This window comes from Nyctibius grandis, chromosome 20, assembly GCF_013368605.1.
Source record: "Nyctibius grandis isolate bNycGra1 chromosome 20, bNycGra1.pri, whole genome shotgun sequence".
NCBI classification, from domain to species: domain Eukaryota; kingdom Metazoa; phylum Chordata; class Aves; order Nyctibiiformes; family Nyctibiidae; genus Nyctibius; species Nyctibius grandis.
The window spans coordinates 1,651,200-1,674,162 of record NC_090677.1 but is presented as its reverse complement, the minus strand read 5'-3'; the positions used below and the strand labels follow the sequence as shown (position 1 = coordinate 1,674,162).

General features: G+C 42.9%; 1 protein-coding gene across 4 annotated transcripts in view; it reads left to right on the top strand.

Moving 5' to 3' along the window:
- PCDH15 (protocadherin related 15) overlaps nucleotides 1–22,963 on the top strand; it is a 358,337-nt gene that overhangs the window by 316,178 nt on the left and 19,196 nt on the right. For 3 of the 4 annotated variants that reach the window (XM_068416522.1, XM_068416519.1, XM_068416520.1), the window contains exons 28-30: nucleotides 11,499–11,675; nucleotides 18,242–18,460; nucleotides 21,436–21,546. In XM_068416522.1, the coding sequence (XP_068272623.1) occupies nucleotides 11,499–11,675; nucleotides 18,242–18,460; nucleotides 21,436–21,546 (507 nt within the window). Of the gene's footprint in view, nucleotides 1–11,498; nucleotides 11,676–18,241; nucleotides 18,461–20,690; nucleotides 20,700–21,435; nucleotides 21,547–22,963 lie in introns of all 4 variants that reach the window. The other variant, XM_068416521.1, reaches the window with a different exon arrangement.

The window sequence follows — 22,963 nt, the reverse complement described above, 5'->3', positions numbered from 1 at the left end:
TTTTAGCTCTGATAGATTCTAATGTCAGAAACACTAATTAAGTTGTTCAGGCAATAGTCTATATTCACAGGGACTCCATTTCCTAGAGCTAAGGATAATAAAGGAGTCTGCTCGCTTAACACTTAAGATCCAGCTTTCCAAGAGTGTTGGGTGTTGGTGTTGGCTGGAGAGACAAAGAACAATATATCTTTTAGTGACAGTAACAGGAAAAGTTTGCTTCTGCTTTGCTAAACCTTCAAGTTCACCTTAGCATGCTGCGCTGTACAATTTTTTCTTCACACAGTAATTTTGTAGCCTTCCTGGGTGTCTGTTTTCTGGAGTGGAGAAGATGAACACATGTTCTGTACCATGTGCTTCTACATGACGTAGCATAGATCTCATGCTAAATTTGACTTAGGCTGTGTTTGAGATCCTCCCAGTTTTGGACTGTCCTTGAGCCAAAGGAGCCACCAGCAAAATACAGACAGCTCTTGCAGAAGGTGGTTTGAAAACAGTGGAACAAGCCTCGCTTGAATGAAGAGTGTCAACTGCATGACACGTGTCGTGGGACTTGAGAGCGTGAATGCTGCAGCGGGTGGCGTGGCAGGAACAGCAAGAGCAGATAGCGTCTCGCCCTTTCACCATCCCTGCAAAAGTCTCCTCTTGCAAACACTGGAGCAGCTTGTTTGCAGCTCCCAGCAGGTCTCAGCGGTGTTCAGTGCCCCAGCAATAAATTGTGCTGTAACCATACATCCCTCCTCTCCTCCAGGGCCCAGAGGAATAGCTGGCATATCCTGCCCCAGTCTTGGAAAACAGCCCAGAGCCACGTTCCTCAGTCTCTGTTCTCCAAAAAACTCTTTTCTGCCAGGTTGGAGTCTTTTAAAACTTGTTTCATGCTGTTCTGGCCCTTGTGCGTGGAAGTCTCTAACAGACGTGTAAATATTTCCCAGTGAATGAAGCTTGAATGAGTACAAAAATAAAAAACCGTGGCCAGGTTTTGTGTTCTCAAAATTAGCTTGGGAAGTCTTTACCTTCATGAGCACCGTGAGGCCAGCAAGTGAGTGTAGCGTAAGAATTTCCCTTCTAAGGGTAAGTGTTTAAGGGTGACCTTTGCCAGAGGAGACTGCATTAGCTTGTTTTAAAATTGTCACCTTCTTTACTGAAAATATTTGCAGAAAGCAAAAGTCTCAGGATTTTGCAGGTGTACTTGTCTGTTTCACATAGAAATGTATTTATTTCATTGCTGTCTTCAAATGTCGTGGATTTTCCTCCTGAAGTTTAAAGGATTGCTCTCTCCCTGGTTTTATAAAGGCTTAGTAATTCATGGAGGACATGAAAACAAAATAACAGGGATTTGTGAATTTTCATGTGCTGTATGGAAGATATAACCACAGGCAAAGGGAAAGAAAATAATTTGGAGACCTTCTCAGGCTAAAGTGCTTTTGCCCAAAGAGGTTTCTGAGTCATTTCAAATAAAGCATTAATTTATAAAATTAGAACACTTTGTATAATTCATTTACAGATAAAAAGACTAGATCATTTCCTAAATTAGCCACTACAGAGGTTATTCAGCTCTTTCTCCTCTCATTTTGGCACTGGAGTGATGGTAAATATTAATCTCTGAAAATATAACATTTAACTACCAATTACAATACTTGGTGATGGGCAATGTTAAGGAAGTTGGGTCATTTCTGAAATTGTAGTTATTTTTCACAATAAAATAAATAGTGATTAAAACACCTCTGGAGAACAAGTTGTGGCAGATTCTCCCTGGCTGCCTGTAATTTTCACTAGAGAGTGGATACAAGGTATGAAGAAATACATAATTCAGTTCTTCCCCACTGGAAGGGCTGACTCAGCGTAACCCTGAGCTGTGTGTTGGTTAATGGACCACATAAAGGAAGCAAATCATAGACGAGAAGATTTGAAACATCACAATCTATTTGGCTTGTGAGTTTGGGCTTTTTGAGGGATACAACGGGTATGTCTTCAGCTGACGTCGCTGATGGTGTCGTGCTCCTTTGCAGTCATTCAGGAAGCACCTCGGTTTTCCTCCCAACTGCTTTAATTCCATCAACAAGCTTTTCATGTCCTCTGGGCTGCACATCAATGTCAGCTTTGCCATTTCTCTCGCTCACTTTAATCATGTCTGTTCAGATAGGTCCATTTATGTCTGCTGCTGAAGATGACAGAGAAAATGGAGTGAAGCTTAGTGGAAAATTCAGTGCGTGTTCCTCTCCTTCAGAAAACTTGGTGAAGGCAGACGACAGAGTGTTCTTTAAATATGGCAATGTTTGTGAGTGCTTACTTGTTGGGCAAGGAACAGCATTTCAACTAGAATAAAATAGCCAACTTCATGCTCAGAGCATTCAGTTTTTGGTTTTCACGTGACTGCAACTTAAACCTCTAGCTAAGATGAGATATGCAACGTTATCAAGAGAGACCTGTGTTTCTCTCATCCCATAGGTAATAAAATGCCTTGTGAATTGAATTCCTCTGTACACGCTTCTATAGATGGCAAATCATTTTCTGTGAAATGGAATAATGGAGTGGCTCAAAATGACGCTGTGATGAAATACTCCACAGACATTCCTCTTGTAAAGGCTGCTTTAAACCCTACAAGACCGAGATAATATTGCTCAGGGAGCTGTCTTTTTTCCTGAACTAGAGCTAGCCAAAACCATTCGGGCATCATTTTGAACATTAATGTTTTCTGCCTTGTGTGTGCTTTGATCCGGTGGGTGAAGAAGACACATTTAGCTGCACTTGGACTGCTCTGAAGTTGTTCAAGAATGATGTGAGGATTGTCTCCTCAATTTCAAAAATCATATGAGGGCTCCCATGTTCATCTTTCTTCCCTGTAGTGAAAAGTGAGCCTGGAAAGAATGGAATTTCTTTTCCATCCACAGAATCAATCAATCAATCAGGTTGGAAGAGCCCTCTGGGATCACTGAGTCCAACCATTGCCCTGACACCACCATGGCAACTAGACCAGGGCACTAAGTGCCATGTCCAATCTTTTCTTAAACACCTCCAGAGATAGTGACTCCACCACCTCCCTGGGCAGCCCCTTCCAATGGCTAATGACCCTTGCTGAGAAGAAATGCTTCCTAATGTCCAACCTGAACCTCTCCCCTGGCGAAGCTTGAGGCTGTGTCCTCTTGTCCTATCGCTAGTTGGTATCTAGTCCTATCACTATATATCCATATAAAGAAAATCTTAGTGGAGGTGTGGGAATCTTTCATTGGAAAAGAGGGTCTGATGGAGTCACCTCATACTGCTAATAAATGTGCGTAGATACAACAATAGATAATTGCTTTATTATTTAATAATAAAGTCTGTAAGAAGTATAAATATTTAAACACTGAAATTTTGACTGCCCACATCAAGAAGTTTCTGTAGTCTCCTGTATTTTCAGCATGGTCTTGGTGGTGATTCTCTTTTTTAATATTTTGACTAGTTGTATGTCGTGGGCTTTTGAGCCTGCCTTCTCTCTGCATTGCTCCAGCATTTTTCACTCTCCTGGGCTGAGGAATTTAGGTGCATGCAGCCTCCTGGCCAGACCCGCCTCTGGAAGTGGAATCCAAGTGCAGATGTTCTTGAGTAGCAACTTTATCTGTCTTCTGGATGTTCATATATATCGTGTGTGTCTTAATAGAGGTTATTCCCTACTTTTCAAGACAAAATTACTGGAAATAACACGTGTGATAATTCCAGGGAAATTTTCTTTGTGTGTTTTGGCCTGTATAGGCTGTGATCCTTTAATACCTTAATGCTTGTAAAATAATGGAGCAGTTCCACAGGTAAACAACAGCCACACTCAAACCTGTAAAGCAATGTAGAAGTGACCAGGCAGTTTTCTGCCAGAAAATCCAAACATAAAATCAAGTGCTGATCCTCAGAGATATACTGAGTGTCTCGGAATACAAACGTTCAGCCTGCTAACTTAATAGTTTGCATATATAAAGTTGCCTGCCAGCGTTTCTCAGAGGAGCGTTTGCTCTGCTTTGCTGCATAGAAGCTGTGGTCCACTTAAAACAAATGTCATAATATACACTGCTAGAAATTATGTATCATAATCACATGTACATTGTGCATCAGACACAGATTTATGTATAATCATGGTAAATGAGAGAATATATTTTCTATATAGGAGCTGCAATGCACAGTCCTCTCTTTAGGGGAATGTTTCAGAACAGGGATGATTTCTCTTCAGTTGCGTTTTGCTGTTGACAATGTAGCAAATGGTGTTTTCTAATCTCAGTTGCAGAAGCTGGTCGGTGGCATTTAAAAGAGACAGCTGACGGGAGTGCTTTACGGGGCGCTTGTGTAGATCATTGTATTTTATTTCTTTGAATCCTGCTTGCTTTTTTTTTAAGGATGTTGGTACGTTCAGTAATTGGGAGGATGAGTGAAGGCCTCTGAAATGTAGCATATTTATCAAGATGTAGCTGTGCACGATGAAATCAGATGTTATAAGACATTCCAGCATTCTTGGTACGTTTAGTAAAGCCAGACACACCTACCCCTCGGATGGGCCGCCTTAGAAGTGCTTGTTTGGGAATGCAGTGCCCCTGAAAGCACTCTTGACTCTACTAAAACGTTCAACCTTAGTGCACCAGTGTTTTTTCTTCTCCTCAGTCCATGAATTGGTAGAAAATGAGCGTGTCTCTCCTGCTGGATGTAGCTGCAGTATATAAATCACTCAGACTCGTTAGTTTTCCCATAGGAGAAGTACAATTCCATTGCTTGCTCTGTGATTTTGGCCACATAATTACTGAATTAAAGCTAATTACAGGTGACTGGATTTCTTGCACATTGGGGTGGTGGCAGTGAACTTGTTCTTCACAGCTAGCACTTACGTTCCTCCCCAGTATTAAATGTTCTTTAGTCACAGGTGCTGCTGTAGCTGCCTTGTTCTTTGCCTCAGCGCTCTCTGATGCTGTTACATGGGTTCATTTTGCTCCCGGCCCTTCGGTCCACCTCCCCTCTGCCTTTTTTCCCTTTCACTTCTTTGCACTGTATTGTTTCATGCTAAATTAAATTGCAAAATTAGCAAATAAATAAATAATGAGATCAGAGGGACATTTGCCACCAACTGGCTGCATCGTATTTGATATCCACCCTACATTTGGCTTTGCTTGAGGAACGCGTGTCCTGTAGTTCTCACTTTATACGGTGTTTAACCGAGCCCATTCCATTTCTTAGCTGATCTTAGCCTCCCTCCGCTGTAATCAGGATGATTAATAACATTAGTCCACCTTTATTAAGTTAGGTAATAGAGGGCAAAGCTCATTCAACTCCAGCTTTTCCACTTGCTGCTTCTACTGCCAGCTGGTTCAGCGATCTCGTGCTCCCCGCTCCTCTCAATAATACCCGACGTTGTTCTGTTAATGCATGTTCTATAAAGCACTATAATGCAGTGCATGGCCTCTCAGATAGAGCTGTAAACTCCTGCTTTGTGCTGAAATTGCTTACTATTGCAGTAAAAGCCCTTTTGTGCTGAAATCTGAAGATACGTCTTCTGGGTGAAAGTCAGGATGTCTCGGTGTATTACTCTTTGGGTGAGCGTAGCGTAATGCTCCTTCTGCGACTGGGAAAAATGATACTGAAATAAAAAGTTGGAGTGTGTGTAGGTTTTTTGGAGGACAGGATTGTACATGAGGAGCACAAAAAGGAGAAAAGAAACTTTAGCGATATGTAAGAATGCAAATTCCCTTTCTGGTGTGCAGTCCAATGTACTTTTATAGGATTAGGGTAAGTAGGTGTAAAGACATTGTCTCTGGGTTGTTTTCTAAATAATTTCAGTGTTGTTACATGCAGAGTAAATTGGCTCAGCGGTGTTCCCTCCTGCTAGACACATGCCTTGTGTGATATAAAAGTAGAAATAATCGTTGTCAAAAGGCTGTTTTATAAAGAAGGAATGATCTTAGGCTTGAAATAAACCCCAGTTCTGGCTTTTTTATTGTACGTTGCAGCACAAAGCAGGCTGACTTCGCTGACTAGTAAGGCTTTCTTGAGTTGGGCCAGCAGCTCGACGCCTCTCCAGAGGCCACAGAAGTCGTATAACCTTCCCTGTGCTGTACGTACATTATATAACATAAATACAAATGAATAAGGCACCTGGAAGCAGGCAGCTGGGGCCCAAGTGCATCACCCCCCCAAAGCTATCGCTACCTGCACAGGAGGGGCTGGAATCGGTCCTTATCTATTTGTGAAAGTAGAGGTGAAAATCCAGCAGTTTAGTTGTCAATTAACCTTGGCAAAGCTCAGCACAGCCAGAATTTGGCTGGAGTTGAGCAAAATCGAGAGAGTGTACGTGGGTTAAATGAAACACTTGCATTGATGTGGACCAGCAGAGCTGAATGCTCTCATCTGTGCGTTGCTGCCAAATTTGCGTACGTTTTCCCATACCTAGAATATGCATTTATTATTATTACTAAGTTATTTTGGGGAGCTAGAATTTTCAGTGGGAGGAGCCAAAAGTTACGTACGTTATTTAGTCTTCAACGCTTGTAGCTCTGAAAGTCTTGAAAGAAAGAATGGATTCTTTTTTATTTCATTTCTTAAAATACTTTCATGTCCTTCAGAAACACAACAGGCTGTGAAATTACTAGAGAATGGAACCATTTTTTTTTCCCCATAGAATTTTCTGCTAAGAAAATTGTGCAGTAATTAGATTCAGGTAGTGGTGAGGGTCTAAAATGTTCTGCAAATTGAATTGTTTCTTTTTGGTGTGTGCTGATTCAGAGGATATGCATGCAGCTTAGCAGTTCGGCTCGAGGGTGTAAAACTACTGGAACGTTGCAGTGCTCTTTTGGGCCATGTCATGCATCTCCTCCACCAGGGACAACGGAGGGTCATTAAACCTTGCTGCTGACTTACCATGTCTTACATGATGATAATTAGTCTAGTTGAGCTGCCGTTGCTGCTAGACTCTCGTACAGCTGATTCTGCATCTCGTATTTTGAGGTGAATTAACTGACTCTTATGGAAACATCACTGCTTCCCCAGTCACTGAAAATCCAGTTCTTCTGAAGCTGGGAGTTAAGGTGCATCTATACTCATTCTTCTATGACTTCCACAGTAGTTTCCAAAGAAGCTTCCAAGTGGCCCTTTGCACCTTTCCCAGTAGCAGGATCTCTCCCATGCTCGGGCACGTGTCTGGCATGCTGGATCCGTGCAGCTGAGGGGAGAAAACAGCACGTTGCTGTGACGCCAGGGTGCACCCCTTAATTTAGTCCTGTGCTTAGCAAGGTCTTCTTTGCCTGTAACGGGGCGCAGCAACCTCAGCCCTGCCATGGAGCATGATACCCCAGGTGCACACATCAGCTCACTGACGTAGTGCTGAGTGTGGCCCGGGAACGTGGTGCCTCATCCCAGATTTTGGTCTGTTGGTTTCAGCAACGTTCTGGGAAGCAGAACGCCACCAGCCAAGGGACAGCTCAACAAACCAACATAACTGTATTTTTTTGCCTTTCCATGTCTTTGGCATCTGAAGATGAAAAAAAAACATCTCTGAGTTCTCAGAATATTTAGGGCCACGTTATGTTCTCAATGACATAATGAGAATCCTCTTGTCCCTCATTTCATTTCCTTGCTGTCCCTGATGGGAATTCGGAAAGCGATGGTAATGAAGATGCACTGGGAGGCATTTCTGTCCATTACAGTGTGTCTGCAGAGCTGAACGGAGTTAGAGCAGGAGGAAAGTCTCGTCGCCTGTCAAGTTGCTGGTTCTACCACTCACTACACCGCTGTTGGGTGGATGGTAATTACCCTTGTGGCATTAACAAGCGACAGGCTAATTTTAAGCTAACTTTTGCTGATAAATACAGTAGAGCTGCAGATGCTGCTGTTACTTAATGCATTTTAAAACCTGGTTCTTGTGAGTAGTGCTACAAGCAGGTGGCCGCTTTCAGTAGAGTTATAAAACACTACAGTGTTTTCAGCATCACAAGTTCAGCTGAATGACTTTTAAAATCACTCTTTGGGGAACTGATTATTTTTCAGTGCATTCTTTAATTGCTACTTTTCAGTCTTCAGTGCATTTTTATTATATATTTCAACCTAAACATGCAATTTGTGCATTTCAGATGAAATAATACTGTTATTCCACTATACTTTGTGGTGTTTCTTGCAATGTCAGTTAAAGCCAACGACTGCAACGTACCTATTTCTCATAGTCAGAAAGTAGCATGCTATTTGTTCTTCACTTTTAATCATGTTTTAGACAAAGATTTTCTCAAAGGCAATGAATTCCAGCAGAAGCCGTGCCAGGAATTTCTGAGAAAAGGGAATGTTGTGTCCGGTTCTGCTAGAAATGACCCTGTGTTATAACCTTCCAACCTTATGGGGTGTTTCTGTTTTGGGTGAATTAGTAGTTCTGTGCAAGGAAACAAAAGCATCGCCCCCTGCAGCAACAGAAGATGATTGTATATTAATTAGGGAGGTAAATCTTATACATACTTGGTCTGTCTGAATCAGTATTCAAAACGCCTTTCTAAAGACAGTTACGGCTTCTTTTAGTCACTTACATTCACGTAATGTTTGGGGTTTTTCTAATCTACATATCCCAGATTTGTTCTGTCAAGTTTTACCTGGGAGAATTGTTGCTGCGGAGGTGCCTGTGACAGGTTATCACCCTAGCTGCCAGTTACATGCGTGCCAGAAGCAGAGGTGAGTAGAGTTTACCATATCTGCAAGCAACAGGAATGCTTGTTTAGGGGATGCCAGTCAACTAGCAATATGTCAGACAATCTACTATTTTTATTTTCCCTACAGAAATGGTTTTGCACTAAGAGTTTATATTCACTGCTAGGCTAGGACCTGGGTCTGGCAGACTTGGATTTTTCAAAATCTTCTAGAAAAGCTTCTATTTTAACTTTCACACAAAAAGCAGAGAAACTGGATGGATAAATGTGAATCAGTGGCTTTGAAAAATTATGAGATGGTGATACTGCTTTGACAGCATTATCATACTTTGGAAATCTTGCGTCAGGAAAAAAACAGCAGCAAAATGTAACCTCAGCAACTGCAAAAGATTTTGTTTAAAACAACAAGAGACTTCTTAAAGTCATTGATGTCCTTTCTTATGAGATTTGTCTTCCTCCGCACCCTAGTGCATCCTCGATACATCAGGCAGCATGTTCCCCTCTCGTTCCCTTGCTTTTGCCTCCTAACTCAGCTATTGCTTTTTGATTTGATATTCCAATCACATAAGTTAGCCCAGAAAATCTTGTGTTTTCCCAGAACTCCTACTTCTGATGGAGTGTTCAGCCTCCCAGCTTCTCTTGGTTATTTCTCCATACTTCTTTGCCCTTGTATCCAGTATCGATGATATTTGCTTTTATGCCTTTGTTTATAAAACTTTCTGTGGGCTTTAACCAACCCTTCTCATGCCCGGTTTGGAAACCCCACCATACCGTTAGCAAGTCTGTATACAGAATCACAGAATCACAGAATCACAGAATCAACCAGGTTGGAAGAGCCCTCTGGGATCATCGAGTCCAACCATTGCCCTGACACCACCCTGTCAACTAGACCATGGCACTAAGTGCCATGTCCAGTCTTTTCTTAAACCCCCCCCAGAGATGGTGACTCCACCACCTCCCTGGGCAGCCCCTTCCAATGCCTAATGATCCTTGCTGAGAAGAAATGCTTCCTAGTGTCCAACCTGAACCTCCCCTGGCAAAGCTTGAGGCTGTGTCCTCTTGTCCTGTCGCTAGTTGCCCGGGAGAAGAGGCTGACTCCAACTTCACTACAACCTCCCTTCAGGTAGTTGTAGACTGCAATAAGGTCACCTCTGAGCCTCCTCCTCCAGGCTAAACACCCCCAGCTCCCTCAGCCATTCCTCGTAGGTCAGGCCCTCCAGACCCTTCACCAGCTTGGTCGCCCTCCTCTGGACTCGCTCCAACACCTCAACATCTTTCTTGAAGTGCGGGGCCCAGAACTGGACACAGGATTCAAGGTGCGGCCTCACCAGTACAAAGACGCTCCTCCTGTTTCCTCAGAGATGTGTTCTGTCCTTGCCCAACAGCCATGGTTAAAGCTCTTCTGATGGCACTGTCCATGCAGCTTTCCATTTTCCCTCTGGCTCTATCCATTCTTGCCAGAGTTGTGGTCCCCACCGTCTTGGCTTCCAGCCCCAGCTGCGGTCTTGACGGGAATACCGGTTCTCCCTGTTGCATTCAGAATTTGAACGTCATCCAGCTGAGCTGTAATACTTCTAAACATGTACTTCTAATGATTTTTTCCATTGGATGCACAGTGCAGCAGATGCAGAGCAGCAGTTTACTACAGGAGCTCAGCAAATTGCATGCACCCCACTAGAGCAGTGGATCAGGCAAGGAGGAAGGAAAAGAATATATGTTTTTAAAACTTTATTAAGGTATTGTCCATAAACTCGCCATATCTGAGGTACAGGTGTGCTTGCTCTCTGTGCTGACATTTCTCAGGTGCTCAGGGAGGTCCTCTCCCCATCAGTTTGGTGGTTCTGCAGGCACACTGAAGGCATTTCAGGCTGGCATAGGCATGAGTATTTTCTGTTTGTTTGTTTGGAGGGACGTTCTGCAAACAGCCATTCTACCTTGGCCTTTTTGAATATTTCAGGAATAACATCGCATTTTAAGACTTCTGTGTGGAAAACTGTAGAAAAATATGAGATTTTGAGTTTAGAACAAAAGCTTCCAGAAGCACATACTGAGATGTCTGCGGACATTCAGTTGTCAAAAAAAAAAGAATATTCAGTAATAAAGTTAGAGTGGTCACATGATAAGAATTAATAAAATGACCAGTAAATGTCATCTTCTCTAAGAAATTTTAATTCACCAGAATTGCATTTATCTCGTGTATTGACACATTGTGATTCACACACGTAGCCGCAGGGTGTGCCGTTCTATGCTCTGACAGCTTGTAATGGATCCTTCTCGTTGGAAAAGAACAGATTTGTTTTGGTTTGTTGTTGTTATGTCCTTGTTGTACCTCAGGCAGAGCTGCCGCTGAATTCTATCAAACTATCTTTCTTCCTCTTGTAGAACTTGTGCAGTTTATTTTCTTTTTTTCCTGTGGTAAAAACCTGTCAGCTCGATATTCCAACTTTCTTACGGCTGCAGAACTTGCTCATGCCTTTTGGAGTAGCAGGTGTTCTGGCACCTGATATGTTGTGCCGTATCGGAGGGCCAGATGAAATATCCCACCAAAAATGGTGGAAGGAGTTGTTTCTGTGGGTGAAAATTTGTTGTGTGCACCCTGTGTAAGGCTGGAATGGAAGAGTTCTGAAATCATATAGCTTAATAAAAGGATGACAGGGGCTTTTTGTGAAATATAGATGGTGTTTCCCATGAGCCATTTAAAACTCAACTGATGTCATAAATACAAAGAGCTAGGCTTAAGGACGCTATTCCTGATGACCGTCCTTCTAAGCCCGTGGGTTTTGTCTATTAGTATCTCATTTGGGCTCTTGTCAATCTTGATCAGCACAAATAAATCACTGCAGCTTTCTGGCTCCATCTCATCTTTAGGATTTTGGAACGCTATGTCCAAGATCAGATTCCCGGTGCGACGGTCGTGGTGGAATCCATCGGTGCGCGGAGGTTTGGGGATGGGTTCTCTGAAGAGGATTACACCAAGTCTGACCTCATGGTCTACGCAATCGACCCGCAAACAAACAGAGCTATAATGAGGAACGAACTTTTTAAGTAAGTATATGATTTGTTGCTCTTCCTTTATTTCTGTGGACTGTTTTGAAACCTGTTGGTCTGTCTCTGTTAGCAAGTGGTTCAACACAACAGGAGCAGTAAAATCTGTTGAAGCAGTTGGTGCATGCCCCTGCGCCTACCCTATGTGCAGCCTGGAAGTTTACAACTTTAGTAGGTTCAGGCCATTCCCTTGAGCTGAATGGCCTCAGTACACGTGATTTTGACATTGTCGCCATGAGAGCTTGGAGTACATTTGGTCCACCCTGTGAAGGAGCTTCCAGTTTAAATTCCTCTGAAGGAATTTACTTTTGATGTACCAAAACTGCTTCGTGATCTCCAAGCAAGGGCTTTGGTGCTCCAGTTGTTGCCCTTCAGGCTTGCTGCAGAGACATCTGGGTCCTGTCTCTTTCTCTTTTTTGTGGAAACCAAAGGAGAAGAAGAAGAGGAAGGAAGAGAGGTGGTGTGCACCTAGTCTAAAGACATCAGGGCATGAGCCAGGTGTACACCTAGATGCAGGAAATCAGTAGTGCTCATGGGTGCCCGGTGGGCTGAGCAGATGGATCTACATGGGCCCATCCCACCAGCTACTAGCAGAGATGGAGAACAGCAGTAGACAGGCCACTTATATTGGTATTTTGTTGTTGTTTTGCCTTTTTGATCAACTTCCAAATTAGCAGGTAAATTCCGGTGTAACATAAAACGTTAGAGACTGCTTTTTATTGCCTGATTCCACTCATGGCATGTTGTCAGTGAGTGGGCCGGTGCTGGTCACTGCAGCAGGGCGGTTTGATAGGGTGCCTCTCTGCCTGCATAAGAAGAGAAGCCAGAGATTTCATGGGTAAGGAAAGTCAAGTAAGGTCATCTCTTGATATGGTTTTTCTGAGTCATCACTAGCGGCAAGTAGGTTCTACGACAAAATTAGTATCTCAAGCCATTCAGCCGCCGATGTATCAAAATGGCTGTAGAATCACAGAATCAATGAGGTTGGAAGAGCCCTCTGGGATCATCGAGTCCAACCATTGCCCTGACACCACCACGTCAACTAGACCATGGCACTAAGTGCCATGTCCAGTCTTAAACCCCTCCAGAGCTGGTGACTCCACCACCTCCCTGGGCAGCCATCATTTCATTAGAAACGATATTTTTGTGTTTCAGCATTCTGCGCATGATTCAAAGCAATGAAAAAGCAAATCAGGCTCCTCTCCTAAAGCAGCTGCTATCTTTGGGGGTTTTTTGCATGTGTTTCACCTTTGTGTTGGCTTTTTATCTCAGTGAAAACTAGACCAGACAGTTCCATGATGGTATAAAGCAGCGTGTCAGTCAGCAGCCTAGAAAGCACATGGCTGTGAGCCATCTCGGTGGACTGTGATTGAAAAAGGGCTTGTTCTTCCGAGCTCTTAATTTAGTACGGATGAATTATAGCATACTAAAGCTCTGCATGTATTCAGAGTTTATGGGTTGGAAAAGACCACTGTGATCAGTCTGACCTAGTATAATAAAGACCATAGGAGCTCCCAAAATTATTTCTGCTTTGATCACGTCTTTCAGCAAAGCAACTGCTCAAGAAAATCCAATCAACTACAACTTCTGTGGTGTTATTGCAGGATAATTATTTTTGCTGTCAAAAATTAGGCATTTTTTCCTTTTTAATATGTCTGGATTCAGTCATAGAGTTTTGTTATAACTTTGGGTGCTAGATTGATTGGTGCTTTCAATTTCTGGTTCCCACTAAGGTCTAGGCTTATGATCACATCATCCTCTTAAATTTTTTTCTTGAGAAGTTCGTTGACTTCTGCACTCTGGGCTATGTTGTAAGTCTTTTAATCACTTAGCGTTTTCTCTGAACCCTCTCCAGTCTTCCAGCATCACTGTCTGAGCTAGGAATATAAAAATCACGTGCAGTTTAGCAGTGGTAGCTTTCAGATAAAGAGGCAATACAGCCTCCTTCCTTCTGGTGGGCAATTTTTGTTTGTAGGTATCTCCATGGTCAGTCTTTTTCGTTCTCAGTGATGCACAGGGAGTTTGTGTTCACTTGTCCACTAAACTAGTCTCATTAAAATTGAGACTGCCTTACACCCAGACTATCTACTGATCCCTCTTTATCATTACTTTTTCACTTTTGCAGTTTGTAAATTCATTAAGGTCTGTGTTTTCTTCCAGTCGTAGCCCGTTTAGAGTATGGGCAAAGTGGGATCCCATTTGAAATGCTCAAGGTTAAAAGGACATTATTTGGTGCTTCCAGGTCCAGAAAATTTATATGACCTTGATGATAGTTGAAAATCCTGCCACCTTTTTACTCCTCACGTTGGAAGGCTCTCTGCAAATCTACTATTAGTAGTATATGAAAGTGAGCTACTGTCCGTGCGTGGAGGCACTTAGCTCTTTCAGCTCCATAAAAAGGATCTTTTTCTGATGCAGACTCTCTTAATGGACAAAAAATTTGTCCCTCTTCACTTTAGTGCCCTTTGAAAATGTAGGAATTTCTTTTTAGAGATGTTTGTGTGTCCAGTGAAATACACAGAATAGAACAGAGTTAAGCTAGGTTAAAAAGCAGTTTTTCAGACGTGAAGGGAAGGTTATTCATTTGCCAGGTCTGAAAATGTATAGGATGTCAGCTTGGAAGAAACCTCATTAAAATGCTTCATATGCCTGCAATACTCAGCTTTGCTTTTTTTTATTTTTCTCTTTTCTCTCTTCAAAAGCTTTTAAATATTTAAAGCAGCAAAATCCTGGGGAATGTTTTCCCGGCTTTAGGTAGAGGTGAGTAAGTGTCAGCTTGCTAAAGTACGAAGAGAAACAAAGTGAGAGTTTTGTAGCTTGACATCATTAGCACATTTTTGCTAGCAAGGGGGTGAACCTCAAGAGTTTGGCTCAGCTCAGGTGCTTGCCCAAATCCAAACAGAAATGCCTTCTGTGACCATCTTTCCTGGAGTTTTGCTCTTTAGAGGGGTGGCTCCATGTTCTTCCTGCCCCAGTCTCAGGAGACAGTAGCAATGGTTGTCCCCTCATTGGGATGAGATGCCAAGAGTGACAACCATCCTTCTGCCAGCCAGGAATCTGCTCTGGGTCCTAGCAGAGAAGAGATAATAGGAGAAAGGATCGTTTAATAAACTGGATATGATGGGAGAAAGGTTAGAAAGTCAGAAAGAGATGGAGGCTTGCCATTTAAATCTTAAATGGCAATAAGGAATACAAATTTAGCCACGGTACTTTCGAAGTGTTCAAAAATGTCATGATGTATCCAGAAGACAGAAGTGTACCCCCAGCACAGATTCAGCACGTGAATTCTGCCAGTTGTGATTTTAACACAACTTACAAAATTATTGGAAGATACCTGTGGCTTTTCTGAAATGGGCTTTCTGGGAACACCCTGCTGGGTTTCTGCCTATAAAACCCAGTGGAGCCCTGACCTTGACAGAGTTTGTTAAACCCATCACTGGTTGAAAACAAATTATCTGCGAAGGTCTTTTAAGGAACGTGGAGGAAAGTTGAGTTACAGAGCAGAGCAGAGTGACCTGTTCCCCTTCGCAGGTGGAGTGCTGCTGGGATACAGACCAGTATCAGTGGTGTCTCGTCCTGGTTGATGCTGGCAGCCAGGCACAAGTCAGAGCAGCGTTGGGGTCCCAAAGGTGCTTGGCTTTACCCTGGAGCTGGAAGGAAAGGATAGTCCAGACAGCTAATGCCCATCAACAGCTGAGCAAAGTCACACTCGTGACCAGCTACAGAGCTGCATTTCTGCATGAAGTAAACCCTACTAAGCCAAAGCTAATGTTTGAGGCTCCCATAATCACCTCTGGGAAATGTCGCTTCGATACATCAGGTCATGTCCAACAGTGCGGTGTGAAAGGAAGAGGTACAAGGAGATGCAGCGTGCTCTGGGTGCGCTGGATTAATGCTGGTGTGCGCGACGATAGCACACGCACGGACTGTGCCATACTCGCTACCAGGCTGTTTTGAATGGGCTGCCTCACATCCAGAAGTCCCAAACGAGTAGCCCAATCCCACGCATTTGCATTCAAGGAAGATGTTTGGCTGGAAAACAAAGACATGATTTAGAAGTCATGAACATAACAGCCACACTGTCCCCTTCATTGCCAGCTGGGGAAAACCCATGTGTCTCTCAAGACGTGCTGATTTTTCCCTATCCGTACTTTGCAAGACTGATATGCAACGAGAGATTTATACTTCTCCTTAGGACTTTATGACTGATTACCTGACATTTTTATTAGTCAGGAATCTGTCTGGTTATACCAAAAAATGCATCTGAGTAGTACATGTGCTTTGTTATTTCCTCCCTCTACCACAGACTCCTAAAAGACTTTGAGGCCACTTAGATCATTTTATAGACTGAAATGATCAGCCTCCTTTTTTATCTTTTCTATGAAAGAGGGTTTGATTTATTGGAGCATAAAAAACCGTTGAATCCAGAAAATTTCTCCTGCATATATTAAGTGGAAAATGTCCACCATTAAAAATAAAATGCTTACCCCGTCTGAATCTTTTGCACAATGTGTCATGTTTCATCATGGAGTAAATGTGCATGGTTGAGTTACGAACCTGCTAAAATAGGGTTTGTCAAGAAAAATGCTAACAGAATGTTAACGGAGAGATTGTTACAATCTTCCAGAGATTTAATGCTGTCAGAGCGGAATGCTTTTGCCAACTCAAAGGACGTGTAACGTGCACCAGTGACATCTAGTGTGCAACAAAAGAGAGCTCCACTTACACGCGGTTTATGTCGTGTGAACCATCACTGCAGGTCTTTAACCTGCGAAAAGGGGTTTTGTGGGATCCAGCTCATACTTTACGCACACAGAGCAGAGTGCGTTCTCCCCAGAGTTAAAACAAAAACCAGGGACAAACAATGCTATGAGGGTTTATCAGTAAATTAACTTGAGAGGAAATCAATTGTAAGAAATGAACAGCCTTTGAAGAAGTGGTCTTTTAGGAGTGTAATTTCTGTCTCATGATCAGGCTAAGGAAATAAAAGCTATTTCAGACTCTCTTTAGACGTCCAGAGTTTATATGCAGAAGTCCTTTCAGAATATTCTTTTAACTGTTGCTTTTTGGGTTTTTTTTATCTCAGTGTTTTTCACTGGACTTTCTTTCTCCAGGGGAACCACCGTACATGTAAGGGCTGGGGTTCTGCTATAGCTGAGAGCCAGCAGGATCCTCCTTCATCCTAATGGGTGCCTCCTGCTTCGATCTTTATAGCTGGAGCCCTCTACTTGGCAGCTTGTGAGACAGTCAGTCCTCACTTCAAAATGATCCAAGATTTTTCTTTTCCTTTGGAAGTTAAAGTCTTGACCAATATATTTTTTCAAATAAAGCCTTGGCCAAAATATTTTTTCAAACTCTTAAAGTAATTTTCTGTAACAAACATACTGTTTGCTGTCAAAAAGTCATCCAATAGAAAATTTTCCATCATGTGGGAAATAAAGTCATTTGATCAGGATTAATGTTTGGCTACCTGTTTTTAAACTGCCAGTTATCAGAGCAGATACTGAACTTCTTCCACTGCATTTGCTTTTTCAGGGGCTGTTCCAGTCCTTTGCTTGGTAACCGTGTTGTTCCAAGTTCCTTTCATAGGTGACACACAAACGGAAGACGGACGTTATTCTGGGTTGCAAGCAGTGACAGCAGCACATGGTTCCTGGATAGCCAATACCCTAGTTTTGCCTAGGACCTAACTCTGTCCTAACTGTGCCTTCTAGGCCTACTTGAAGCCAGTGTTTCTTCTGATAGCTGTATAGATAGCCTGTTGTTCCTGTAACTAGTAACGTTATTCACAACTGTTCTGGTATCTGGCAATGTTTGGAGAACCCCTGAAGTTTAAATTACAGTTCATTATAAGCACTTGGTGCTTTTCCTTTTAGAAGAGGTGTGAAACTCCAGAAGAAATGGCCTGCATCTTCTCAAAAAAAATAAAAAAGGCGAGGGAGGATTCATAAACACGTAGTTTTTCCAAATCTCTTTTCTTTTTAACATTGCAAGAGAAGTCAAAAGGGAACAAACTGTAGGCTGTCCCTCCGGCCAACGACTTTCCTTAAGAACCATAGAATCATTTTGATTGGAAAGGACCTTTAAGACCATCAAGTCCAACCGTTAACCCAGCACTGCCAAGCCCACCACTAACCCATGTCCCTAAGCAGAAGGTGAGGAAAGTCCCCTAGAAGTGACTTGCTTTTAGAGTAGCATCAAGCTGATCTTGAGGCCAGAGTGGTCTTTAGGGATGTGTGCAGGAGGGTTAATTACTCCTCTGCAACAGACCACTGAAAGAAAAAGCACAAAGCAAGCTGTTTGCTGTGCTGCTCTCAATGGCATGGGGAACTTCTTGCCCCTAGAAATCAGGATAAGCTTCAGCTCACCTCTCCTTTTCCGTGTTTAAACTGTGTTCTGGTATTAAGTGCATTGGAGTTATCACTGACATAGTGATTACAGGGAATTACTAATATTCTTAAGCAGATAAAGAGCTTTATCAGACCACAGCTATTAACCCAACTACGCAATAATTCAAACACAGTTAACGAACTTGGCTGTAATAGTTTTCTTTTGTGACATTGAAGGTTCCTGGATGGCAAACTGCTGGATATCAATAAAGAGTTTCAGCCGTACCTGGGGCAGGGGGGCCGCATCCTGGAGATCCGCACCCCAGACGTGGTAGCGAACGTCAAGAAGCAGGCGCAAGCCGTTGGCTACACAGAAGGCGCGTTACTTGCTCTGGCCGTCATCATCATCCTTTGCTGCATGCCAGCTATTTTAATAGTTATGGTCAGCTACAAACAGTAAGTATCACAGAATCACAGAATGTTGGGGATTGGAAGGGACCTCGAAAGATCATCTAGTCCAACCCCCTGCCGGAGCAGGATTGCCTAGACCATATCACACAGGAACGCGTCCAGGCGGGTTTTGAATGTCTCCAGAGAAGGAGACTCCACACCCTCTCTGGGCAGCCTGTTCCAGTGTTCAGTCACCCTCACCGTAAAGAAGTTTTTCCTCATATTTATGTGGAACCTCCTGTGTTCCAGCTTGCACCCATTGCCCCTTGTCCTGTCAAGGGATGTCACTGAGAAGAGCCTGGCTCCATCCTCATGACACTTACCCTTTACATATTTATAAACATTAATGAGGTCACCCCTCAGTCTCCTCTTCTCCAAGCTAAAGAGACCCAGCTCCCTCAGCCTCTCCTCAGAAGGGAGATGTTCCACTCCCTTAATCATCTTCGTGGCTCTGCGCTGGACTCTCTCTAGCAGTTCCCTGTCCTTGAACTGAGGGGCCCAGAACTGGACACAATACTCCAGATGCGGCCTCACCAGGGCAGAGTAGAGGGGGAGGAGAACCTCTCTTGACCTGCTAACCACACCCCTTCTAATACACCCCAGGATGCCATTGGCCTTCTTGGCCACCAGGGCACACTGCTGGCTCATGGTCATCCTGCTGTCCACTAGGACCCCCAGGTCCCTTTCCCCTACGCTGGTCTCCAACAGCTCTGCCCCCAACTTGTACTGGTACATGGGGTTGTTCTTGCCCAGATGCAGGACTCTACACTTGCCCTTGTTATAGTTCATTAAGTTTCTCCCCGCCCAACTCTCCAGCCTGTCCAGGTCCCTCTGAATGGCTGCGCAGCCTTCCGTTGGCTGTTCTTGGTGCTGTCTCTAGGCACGTCAAGGATAGGGGGATCATTAGGGGTATCAGAACATAAATAATTCTGTGCGTCTTCCCCAGTACGTGGCTATATCCAACTCCTGTATGTATCGGTCTGTACCTCTTGATGGTTACTGCACCTTCTTTGGATTATATTTACATCCCAGTTTCACCAAACAATTTGGGTCAAAGGAAAAAGTCCTTTTAAAGGAGTTTGAAAGTGTTTGACGAACTTCTGCACCATTGGGATGGCAGTGCCTCTCAAAGCTGCTTTACTTCTCCCAAAACTGGATATAAACTTCGCTTCCAGTGAGACACTACTGAACCAGTTCAACCTACAATTAGGTGGTGGTTGTTATCTGAATTGCCTGTTTCTTTAAGAAATCTTGTAGTACTATTTTTCCTTGACATCTGTTAGATTATCAAAAGATTATCAGTCTCTTTTAAGAGCTTTAAGGAATCTGCCTAACTTCTTTTCATCAAAAAAATTACATTTTTGTTGTCTAGAAGTAAGACTTGGAGTCAGATTTATAGCAGACCAATGTGAATAAACTATACTTTTATGAAAAATGTATCATTGAAGAGTGCCAAAGAAAATAAAAGGAATTTTAGTGTTAATATCAACTTTTTCTGTGCAGTAGGTCCATTTTTCAGTGCTTTCCAGATCAGCAATCAGCTTACTAAGTTTTGTAAAAATAATAGTTACTGAAAACTCATTTAATTTATAAAATGATCACTGTCAAAGTGCAGCTCAGTGCCTACATTTGTGACCTGTAAACAAGCCAGAAACCATCATTATTCTTTTCTATTAAATAGTGTCTTTGAAATAGACTATGAGCACAACCCCATTAGGTAACTAGAAATAATGTATTAATTACTAATCACAAAAGACTGGTATCTTTTAAATAGCAAACAAAAATAATACTCCATCACTACTGAAGATGTTTTCTATAGCGTTCTTGAAACAGGTAAAAATGAGAAAATAATTATAAAAATGCATTCCTAGTAGTCCACCTGTTAAAGAAATACCATGAGGTACATTCATGGTTTCAGGTCTTACTCTTTTCTGTGTGTGCATGTGGCAGGGAGGTGTTTTGTGTCAGCACAAAGCAGTTTTCCCCACTGTAATTCAAGTTTATGCTGACTGCAAAATTGTTTCGAGAATATCACAAATAGCAGCTTAACACTGTTCAGCTCTGGAAATTATGATTCTTTAAACATGTCATTAATTCTGTAATTTTATGTGTGGAATAATTAAGTAGCATCTCATTTATTACTCCTATTAGGTTCACTGTTTAGGACAATTGTTGCAAACAGAATTCATTTAACCTTCTTTTTTATCTCTTTTATCTTTTTTGCATAACAAAACAGATTCAAAGAGTAAGTACTTATTTTCAGCTTTGTTTCTAACAGTATGTGTAGGACTACTGACAGCCTACCAGTCTTTATTTTTAAGAAGAAGGGGTACTTGACATTCAGTAAGAGTTACTTTCTGTACTCCAACTTGCTCCTGAACGCCGTGTATGGCGAGGTTAAAGGTTACTTATAGGCTACTCAGTGTATGTTATTATTGCATGCGAGCACACGTTAAAGATAGCATGGTTCAGGGCATCACCTGTTCCCTGCAGAGAAAAAAGTAAATATTTCCATGTGCGTGGTGTTCCTCAACCAAGCAAGTGCATGCCAGGCTCGAGCGCGTAGATACTTCCCTAAGAAGGACCAGGGATCGACCACCCTCAGAGCGCTTACTCTCTCCACCGGTAGCCTTGGGCAGCCAGAACAGATGAACCTCCTAATGAGAGCAGTGTCAAATAATGCTTATTAACAGTGTTGTTATTTCCTGGGAAATACCTGCCATGGCAGTGACGTACCGCTGGTCACGAGGTCTCTGTCCAGGGGGAGCTCTGGGTTTCCACCAAGAGAGATCAAATAATGGAGAGTTGGAAAAGCCAGGAAAATATTATCATGTTATTACTTTTCTTTGAAAAAAGACAAAACACAGGAATGTTTTGAAAACTGCAGGAAAAAAACCACAGAAAACTTTGCATCTTGGCTTATCTTAGGGTATAGAGTGTTTCTAATGAGTATTTCTCCTTCCTTACGTGCCTCACCAAAGGCGACAGGCTGAATGTGCAAAGACGGCGAGAATCCAGATGGCTTTACCAGCAGGCAAACCAGCAAGCACCGCTGCCAATAACCTCTACGAAGAGCTTGGCGACAGCACCATGTGAGTATTCCTTGTGCTCCATCAGTAACATTGTTAGTGACCGAAGCCATGGTTCACTTCCCAGGAAGATGGCTTCACGCAGCCTATGTCAAGAAGTCTTTTCTTCAAGAAGGGGTCTTTCCCCAGCTGCTTGGGCTTCTCAGACATCCAGAAAATAAATAGAAGGACTCCACAAGGACAGAAGAAACAATTAACCCGCTCATGGGGATGTCTTGTAGTACATGGGGGAATCTTTAACAGGTTTTAAGTTGGCAAAAAGCAGGGTATAACCAGATGGTTTTTTCTAGAGCAAGAGCCTAGCGCAGGCCATTGCTACCAGGGTGAGCCCAGACTGGGCTCCTTTAGTGCCTTTGCAAATCCAGGCCAGCACGCCACGGGTTTCGAAGCTGTTGACTAAACACATCCAATGCAATTGCTGCCCCAAAGTCCCCATTTGCTGTAGTAAGAAATATTCTCTTGGGTGAAGTGGGGTTTTTTTGTTCTAAATTTGAAACTGTTTGAATATGGAAGTTAAAGGAACTATCGAAATGGAGAAACCCCTGGCAGTTCAATGAATATATCTTTTGCCTATTATGTGCTCGTAAAATAATAATACGACAAAGATGCCTGCTTCATGCTTCTGTAAATCTGAAGTTTATGGACTCCAACAACAATTTAACTCTCACTGTGAAAATATTACAGTGGAGAAAAGCCAATTAATATTGGTGTCATCCTGGGGGGGTTGTTGAGAAGCTTGCCACGCTTCCTCATCTATGCTCATGTTTTAAAACCAAGTGACGCTGAAGTGTATGGCATTAATGTGTTTGGAGGCAGGCAGAGAGCGAGGTGCTCGTGGTGTTGAGGATTGCCCAACTTCTGCTCTATTTTCAAGCATTATTTGTTTTGCTCAGAAAGTTGAAGTTTTAGAGATGCTGTGACTGGGTTTATACAACGTTGAGGAGGCATGACCGAGCATATCACTGCTGCTTTAACTCTTAGCCGTCCGAGTGAGTCTCTGTGTTTGAAGTAATTCCAGAGCTTGAGCCTTTTTGTGTAAATTGAGGAGCTATACTTGAAGCAGGAACAGCTTTTCCTACCTGCTGAGTTTCCTCCCATGCCTTTTGCCTTTGTGAAGTGTTACTGCTTGGGCAGGAAGGCAGGAAAAAACATATGTTCGCCAGCAGCATGTACACACACAGAGAATCACACAGAATCAATCAGGTTGGAAGAGCCCTCTGGGATCATCGAGTCCAACCATTGCCTTGACACCACCATGGCAACTAGACCAGGGCACTAAGTGCCATGTCCAGTCTTGTCTTAAACCCCTCCAGAGATGGTGACTCCACCACCTCCCTGGGCAGCCCCTTCCAATGGCTAATGACCCTTGCTGAGAAGAAAATGTAGTCGCATTTTTGAATGTAAGCACTTCTGCTTGTGA